This window comes from Varanus komodoensis, unplaced genomic scaffold (genome assembly GCF_004798865.1).
Source record: "Varanus komodoensis strain SLA01 unplaced genomic scaffold, ASM479886v1 scaffold57, whole genome shotgun sequence".
NCBI classification, from domain to species: Eukaryota; Metazoa; Chordata; class Lepidosauria; order Squamata; family Varanidae; genus Varanus; species Varanus komodoensis.
Window position 1 is genome coordinate 2,721,166 of NW_025336182.1, and position 8,664 is coordinate 2,729,829.

Below are 8,664 nucleotides of genomic sequence, written 5' to 3' on the forward strand. Positions count from 1 at the left end.
GGTCCAGCTGAACAGCATGCAGTTATTCAGAAAACCACAGGGGACCCATGTTCTTCCTCCTTCCTTTTAATAGAACAAGGATTAATAAACACACATTCCTCTTTCTGTGTTGTTAGCGTTCCAAAGCACCGGCAGAATGAAGAGTGCCTTGAGCCAAACAAAGCACCTCACTTAGCAAACCTCCTGCATTTAGAGCCGATCACCTCTGATTGCTTCCTGGGCTTTTCTAACAAAGCTTTTTGGGGAAAGCTGCATCACTTAAGCCCCGGGGTACCATGTAAAAATTTAAGGTGCAGGACCACTGTCAGAGAAGAAACAGTTGACCGCCTTAATGTATGTACGTGTGTATGTAAAGCTTTTCTGTCCCGTCCCCTACAAATGTCTTGGGTTGGCTTACCATAATGCAGAGCCCACCTACTAAGCCTTCCTCTAACCTTACCGGCCACTAGCCTCCCGATACAAGGAAAGGCCACGTCATAGTCGCTGTGCATGAAAGGGCGGCAGGAGCAGTCCTGGAGGGGGAGAGAAGAAAGTGCTTTTGTCAAGTCATGATCGTGTCATTTCTGATAGCTTCTCTGCTCCCTGCTTGCAAGGTCCTGAAGCTGTAGCGGCCGCCAGAAATTTGTTCCACGTCACGTATCCAGCCCAAGAGCAGCACTGCCAGTGGCAGCTCGCAAAGCGACAGCCGCACTGCTGCACTGGGAACCAGCAGCTTCCCCGTGGCTTCCACTGTGAATTCTGGAAGTTGTGCTCTCAGCACAGACCTCCACTCCCAGGCCAGGGCTGCAGTTTCCCTGGGAGATAATGGCCACCCCGGCTCTGCTCCACTCTGCACAAGCGTGCAGGGGAAAGGGTGCCAAAACAGGGCACGTGGCCGCCGAGCCCACTGGGAGGGACGGGGCAGGTGGCCTGCGCTGAAGGAGCGTCACTTAATGGCCCAGAAGGGAGCAGGGGCCGTGAGCCCGAGATTGCAGGTTGTGGCCTTGACCGGCTGGGTTGCAGCATTCCACAGAGTTTCACTTTCTGTGACAGGCCAGCAAGTCTGGGCCCGTTTGCCACGTGACAGACAACTTATCAGAACCAAAGATCAAGTGAACACAGAGCAGGCTTACATTAGTCATCACTGAGCTAAGTCCCTTGCATTTTAGTGAGTCCAGGCTATATACGACTTGAACTACACCTGGAAGGCAACAGTTCTTGGACATCAAGAGGGGGATTATAGCCAAGGGTTCTCTCTCTGTTACCCATGGCATGCTGCCACTGGGCACACTGGGCCATCTGTTACCCTCCCGCCTTTTGCAGTCCCCCCCCCAGCCCCTCAGACTGAATGGTGTCTGGCTGCTCTGTCCGTGTCCCACTGGAGAACCTACCTCAGTGCTTGGAGACGGGCTTGGTAAGAAAGCCACTCTTAGATTGGTACAATAGAGGGTGCCTTGGATGTATCCTTCACCATCTCGGGAAGAGACACGCTTCCTCACGTGGCCGGCCACCTCCTGTATGTATTCACCTGCGGGGAACAATTAATCCACAACTGAGGGGAAGGCAGCCGCAGATGGAGCTTGGAGGTTTACCTGTGTCTGACACACATCCTAAGCGGCAGAACTGCCGTCTTGCCAGTTTCCGGCTACCAAAAAGCATCCTGAGCCATTTTCCAAGAAAATGTGGAGACTTTGGCAAGTCCCACAGTGAAAGGCGCTTTGGAGATGAGGGAAAACAGCGTCTGAGAGGGCTCCCTTCTCTCTGCAAGCTCTCTGGGGGAAGGATGGCTAGAAGTTTAAGTCTGGGTTGATTTTGTTAGGAATTTAGTAACACCTACACATTCCTCCATGTTCTGAGAGGAAACAACTTTTTAAAAAGTTAAATATGCAAGAAAATCAAAACAGACAGATTTGTCCAAGGGCTTGTACTGCTGAACTCTTAGCGTATGGCCTTGAATTCCTACATATTCAACCACATTTGTGGTGTTCAATTAGGGTTCCCATCTCTTCTGGCTTATAGGGGGCCCTTCACCTTGAGCAGTTGTACAGCAGGCAGGTGCAAGAGCATTCTTGCCATGCTGGGAATAACTGCACCTGTTGAATTGCACTCCTGCAGATGAGTGAGAATTTAATTACAGCTTCTTCTGCACTTTCCCAGACTTTCCACCTTTGCATAATGGAGAGGAAGAGCTTGAGATTTTAAACATTCAAAAGCAGAAAAAACCGAAATGGAATGCATTCTTCATCCAGGAATACTCATGATGCTTTCTGATCATCAAAAGGTTCTCTCTCCTCTGTTCCTTGCAGTCGATTACCAGACAGACCAGTCGCTGAGCAAAAACCGCGCCTGCCACTCTCAAGCAGCCTCAAGTGCTGGTGTCTAAGCAACAGCGGCACCTCACAGAGAGCAAAGACCTCTGCTTTTGCAGACACCCAGTCTCTGAAGCTGCCTCTTACAGTCTCCCATTAATCATTTGCCAGCAGGACACTCCCTTCCTGTTTCCAAATACGACTCTTGCCTTCCAGCCATTCTGATGAAGGGAGAAAACAACACTCTCTTTTTTCAAGTTAAAACCTGGTGCAGGGATGAACTGAAACCAAAAGCCTGAAGAACCAGGGGCAACTCGGATTTTCTTCTGAGGCTGCTGTTTGCAGCAATCTCCCCATGTTGACATACGAACTTCATAAACATTCTGAGCTCTTCGTAGCGCCTCATGCACCTGCTGAAATGAGCCGGTCTGCAAAAGCGCAGAGCAAAAGTCAAGAGTGTCCGTCTTCAGGGCACTCCAAGACTGTGTTGGGGTTTTGCTGGCACAGACAACTCCTCTTCAGGATGGCCAGGCGGGAAGGGCCTTTCGCCCGCTGCCCTCAAGGCACGAGGCTGCCTGGTGCAAACCTGTCCCTGAGGCCCTCCTGGGCACATGCACCCAAGCGGTCTTTGGCTTTCAGCGTTCCTTCGCAAGCACCACTTTATTTTTGAAAGTAGAGCAGACATCTCTGACTCTCCGGAGGACAATTCTCTACTCCGGAGTGCTGGCAGAGGGCAGACCTCTGTTTGGACACTGCTCCCTTTGGGAAGGGCCACCAGCCCAAGCTGGTTTCAAGCCAGAGAGCCTGAAGGAGGGCCTGGAAGTTACCCACCCCCAGCTTCACTCGCCTGGACAGCAGGCATCCAGCTCACCTGCAGCTCTGCTATGATGGAACGTGCTACATTTCTATTTAAGTCTATTTAAGAAGTCTATTCTATTTAAATTATTTCATCTCTAGTACAAACTATTATGTGCAAGTTTTAGGTGCATCTGCGTCCTGTTTTTGTCCTCTGCAGCCACCCTCTCTCAAAGGCAAGCTGCTCTCTTCTGTTTCGTATTTGCTTGTCCTCACTCCAGCAGGGTTACCACTGAATGATGAAGAGTCCAGGGGCCCAGAATACAGCTGTCGGCTCTCTTTTGCAAGCAGCCTTCCTTTACAGAGAGCGCTGCGCAGCAACAGCAAAGCAATCACAATAAACTCAGGCTCCCCAGCCGCACAGGGCATCACCCCCACAACCCTGCTCCTCAAATTCTAAGAACAGAATTGGGAAGAGAAGCCTCTGCACCAGGCATTTTGAGAGTAATTTCCCCTGCTAACAGGTGCCTTTAGTAGCGTTCATTCCTGGCCAGTTATGTAAGCAAAGAATACAACCCAGTGACGGCCGCGGGGGACCATCTGCCTTGGTGACCATTGTTCAGTTTCACTGCCCCTCCCGCCTGCAGAATGCCTTCCGACAGTTGCGCTGAAGCGTGCAAGGAAGGATTAACCCTTCCCACCCTCCTGCTAGAGTTGGACACATTCCATTTTTAAACCAAGTTTCTAACAAAGCTTTTATTCCTCCATGAGAAATAGCCCAGAGAGCCCTGAAATTGGAAGATGGAACCAGGGGCAAGATCTAAAGTGAGGCCCATCAGGACTTAGCCACGGTTTCTCTTTTTTTACTACCAAGTGAGAAGGGATGAGAAGAGACAGGTGCAACATCCTGATCAACAGCGTGTGTCCTATTAAGCTCTTGCAGAAGCGGCAAACTCTGCAGGCCCATCGGCATAACCTGCAGCCCCGAAACAGAGTAGGAGGTGTATTCTGGCCTGTGTCACAGATCACATGGCCCAAGCAGAAAAACTGATCCCGAATCCAAAGTCCAACGTCATAAACATATTTTTAATTTAAAAACTAGAATGTCATTCTAGCCTTTAAGGGTACAAAGATCGTCCACATCAGAAAGCAAGCTTTGCTTTCTTCTGCATGAAAACGCAGATACACCTTTTTCAGAAGTACACATTTTCCCATATGTTTTTCAAATGTTTGCATGTCGTCAGTTCTGGGAGCCTGCAAATCACATTGCAACCTCAAAAATGCAAAGACTTCAACCACGGATTGTGTCCAAGTCTGTATTCCATCCAGAAGGTGCAAAGCTGAATAAATTCTGGCTGAGACCAAACTAAAATGAATCTGTCATACATTCCTAAGACAGCATGAAATTGTGGGATATAGTGATGGGCAGAACCTTTCTCCCCCTCTAGGCAACTCTTGGCTGCATGAAATGCAACCTGGCAGAGGACTGTCCCCCTAATTACATTAGGTTTCTAGGGATGATCCTCTGCCCCTGAAGGAAGGCAGGAGGGCGGGCGGGTGGGCGTGTGGCACAGCTTCTGCAGGCACATTAGCAACCTGGACTGCCACATTCTGCCCCTCCTCTCATACTGAGTCAGGTGCTGCCATGCATCTGCAGCCAAGTCCATATGACACAAAGGGACACATTGCTGATTTATAGCTATACAGGCAAATGTAGAAATGTACTAGGATTTAAATTTCGCAGAGCCTGCCAATTCATTTCTCACCCAAACCATCTCAGATGAAAAGAATGCCTGTTGATCTGCCCCGATAAATTTGATTGTGATGCTGAAGGAAGAGGAAAGATCATGGCAGGTGGGACAGGCAGATGTACCACATGGGAAGAGTTAACCCTTTCCTCTGAAGCAGCAAGCCCATCCCTTTGAAAATCATCCTCAGCGTAGCCGCTAAGCTTAGGGGGGAAACCTTCCGCCGATACCAGTGGGCTCTCCTGAACAGCGCTGGAGCCCTGCGGAACGGACTGGGGCCACGGGTCCCTGGCGTGCAGCATCAGGGTGCGTGCAGCTGTGCTTGCAAGGGAATCTCTCGGCGTTGTTGGGCTGGGCTGCAGGCGAGGGAGCACACGGCGAAGCCCCTCAAGAGAGCCCTCCCTCCTGCCGCTGGGGCAAGCTCCCCACCCGCTCACATGGGGCACAGGACGGGTTTTAGGGCTTGCAGTTGTCTCTCTCTGTGGGAACTCGGCCACCTGAATGACCCCACCCCCAGCATACACGCACACCCCAAAACTTGACCCCTTTCTCCGTACCTGGAATGCACTGGAGAGCCTGGCAGTTTCTGTTCTTCTTGCCACTCATGTCAGGCGACGTTGGGCTTTTGAGCTGCGGGACAGAAGACACGCTGGTGAGCGTTAGTACGGCTTGGTGTATCTAGCAGAGCAGGGGGACCTCTGGACGGATCCTGCAAGGCCATAAGCTGATGCTCTCAAGTGGAGCCCAGAAGAGGGTGCGGCATCAGCCGGTCCACGGGCACAGTGGCAGCGGCTCCAGGCGGCACCTGAAGAGGCCACTCCCGATGGCGCATCTCCAGCCTCCTCTGGATTTGAGTCACCTGAGTTCTGGCCATCCTGTGGTCCTGGCAAGTTACAAGTCCAGTTGGGGAACTCTGCTCCCCTTTTTACGGGTAGATATGAGCCCATCACACCTGCCCTGATGTTAACCTAAATCAAATGTGTCCTATGCCTGTCATTCTTTGACCCAGACCCAGACCCAGACCCAGAGGAGGTATGCAGAAACACCCAGAAATATTCCACTGGTCTCAATGGAATTACTGCCGCTTCCCCTGAAACTATTCAAGGAAAGAGTGCGTGAATTCACACATAATTTCACTTCGGGGGACATACCAGCAGTCAGCTCCAGAAAGGCGTTTCAGTCATTCCGTTGCATCTGACTGCAGCTGGCATAATCCAGATTTTGGAAGTCCACCCACACATCTCACCTGATCTTAGCTTAATCCACGGCTTATTGTCTTATCCTCAAAGAACAGAGTGTACGGTTGCTCTCTCTGTTCTTGCGGTGAGTATTCCCTCCTGGTTTCTCCCTTTCAAAAACCCAACACTGTCTATTCTCTCAGCCTTTTCCTGATTGTTTGGTTCCTCAGCTCTTGACGGTTTTCTGTAGGTTTTCTACAAATGCTTTCCAGCAAGTCCGTTACTTGGTGTGAACACACTGAATAAGAAAGAAGTTATTGGATCAATGGACATCTCAAGGAGGGGCCGAGCTTGTATCTATCACATATGCACACTTTATCTGTTAACTGGATAATTTCTAGCCCACTTTTCAGGAAACATTACCCACCATATGGCTGTTTATCAATAAAAATCCAAAGCACAGAAATACAAAAGAATCACACACACATAAAAATTCACAGCCTTCAATTAATAGCAACTATAAGACTGTGGATACAGAATAAGGGCATTTCTTCATTTAAACTTAATTTAGTGCTTTCTTCAGAACCATGAGGACTGGAGCCTTGCTTTGCTATCAAGAAAAGGACTCTCTACTTTGCACGCAGAAGGACCCAAGTTCAAACCCTGATGGCATCTCTCAGAAGGGACAGAAAAGGCCCTGCCTGAGGCGCCGGAGAGCACTTGCTAAGTGCCCGTCAGGGTCACTAACATGGGGCTAGGCGGGCCCAAGGTCTTGCTCCGAACCGCGCCATGGGTCTGGCAAAACCGGTCTTGCCACCATCACGCACCTCAGACAAAGCCTTGGCAAACATAAAGCTCCTGCCACTGCTTGTCACCCACAGCAAGTCACTGCTCGTGAGGCGAGTCCCACTGACCCTTTTCATGCCCCTTCTCCTCATTTTAAGAGGCCCTGCAGAAGCAACCCGCACTCCTTATTTTGATCGCATTGTTATCCCAACTTTCCTCTGAAGATCTCAAGAGCAGCACACGCAAATTTCCCCCCGTTTATCCTCACAACAACCCTGCGAGGTAGGCAGGCTGAATGACCACTGAATGACTACACGTGCCGACAGGGACCCAAACACAAGCCTGCTGAATCTTAACCACACGCCGCGGGATTAGGTCAACTGCCTGCCAAAGGGCGCAGCGCAGCGTGAGCGACCCCTCCCAAAGCGAAGCGTCGTTCGTCTCGTCTCGCCCTGCTCCTCTTGCCACCAGAACTTCTGGCTCCACTCGCACCCTCACCCTCTGCAGCGCAGATATTCCCGGGCCTGAGCTGGCTGCCTTGGTGCATATTTCAGCTTCAGTTTGGAAAATATTCCCTCATTCTGCAAAGAATGCCTGAGGCAGGAGAGGAAGCGGGAGAGAGGGCATGGAACTGCACGGCCCTTCCCTGGCAGCGCAAGGAAAGCGGGCATGAGCCAGGCTCGTTCTGGAGAGCACTACTCGCGTGTAAGGCACTGTCCTGCCAAGGGCCGTCGTCAGCCCAAGGGCCAGGCACCTCCGAGGCATCCTTGTCGCTAGCAACCGACTCCGACTCCATCGTCCTTGGAAGCCGCAGCCGCAGCCCAGTCCTTGCAGGGTGATTGGAATCCAGCACTCAGGCCAGGACCGGTTTCCTAGCGACCGGCTCCAGACTCTAGGCAGCACCCAAGCCAAAAGAGTCGGGGTTTGCTTGTTTTTAAATTCTGTTTAAAAGTTTGTGAATCATTAATGGGAAAGTTGCCCTGCTGAAGCAACTCCTCGGCCAAGTACACCATGTACAATGAAAAACACCCACTTCTAAATTTATCACTGCTTTTTTCTTTGCTTGCTTTCTTTCTTTCTTTTTAAAAAGAAAATAGACACAAAAATCTGGATTTTAAGTGGGGACAGCCTTTCTAAGTTATACAAGAAATCAAATATAGAAACACACAAGGCAATGCAGGGTATGTTTAAATACTGTAAAAATTTTCTCCTGGCACAAGAAAACCCATTTGGAAACTGCCTTCTTCGGCAAAAACAAGGTTCAGGGAAAAAAGTTTTAAATGTGTTTGGAAACAAACACACATGGGGAAGATAAATCCAGCTGGGCGGGTGGGGAGGGGGCTTTTTGCACACTGGTCTCTGGCTTGGGGAGCTAACATTTGTCGCCCCAGGTTCCGGCTGAAAGGGAGGGAAGAGGACGGTCGGGACATAAGCCACAAAGCGCGAAGAGCACGCAAGCGATTCCGGGGTTCCCGGCTTATTCCGGGAGGCCTGCCAGCTGCTACCGCGCCGCGCCGCGCCCTGGCTCTGTGCCGCGGGGACCGCGCCGGCGCTGCCCCCACGGGGTGCGGGGTGCCTCTCCCGGGGGGAGCGCGGTGGCACCGAAACACGTGCGGGCCGCGCGTGCAAACCCGCCGGGCTGGCAGCGGGCGTTCGCGCAGCCCCCCGCAATTCCTAGAGAGCCACGAGGCGGCAGGCGGGGCGGCGGGTTGCGACCCCCGCGCCGCCCCGCAACACCGCGCGGGGAAGCCCCGCAGGACGAGCCCGGCCCCGCGCGCGCCCCCGCGCCGTCCTCCGCACAGCAGGGCGGCCGCGCGACGCCGGCCCCGCGGCCCCGGCCCTCCGCGCCCCGCGCCCTCCCCGCGAGGC

The 8,664-nt window shown here is 52.0% G+C and overlaps 1 protein-coding gene across 4 annotated transcripts in view; it reads right to left on the minus strand.

Moving 5' to 3' along the window:
- MTMR11 (myotubularin related protein 11) overlaps nt 1–8,067 on the minus strand; it is a 28,248-nt gene extending 20,181 nt beyond the window's left edge. For 3 of the 4 annotated variants that reach the window (XM_044449242.1, XM_044449240.1, XM_044449243.1), the window contains exons 1-3: nt 5,389–8,067; nt 1,371–1,507; nt 440–512 (exon numbers count right to left, since the gene is read on the minus strand). In XM_044449242.1, the coding sequence (XP_044305177.1) occupies nt 440–512; nt 1,371–1,507; nt 5,389–5,437 (259 nt within the window). In that variant the 5' untranslated portion in view covers nt 5,438–8,067. The remainder of the gene's footprint in view (nt 1–439; nt 513–1,370; nt 1,508–5,388) is intronic. The other variant, XM_044449241.1, reaches the window with a different exon arrangement.
- Nucleotides 8,068–8,664: the final 597 nt, after the last annotated feature.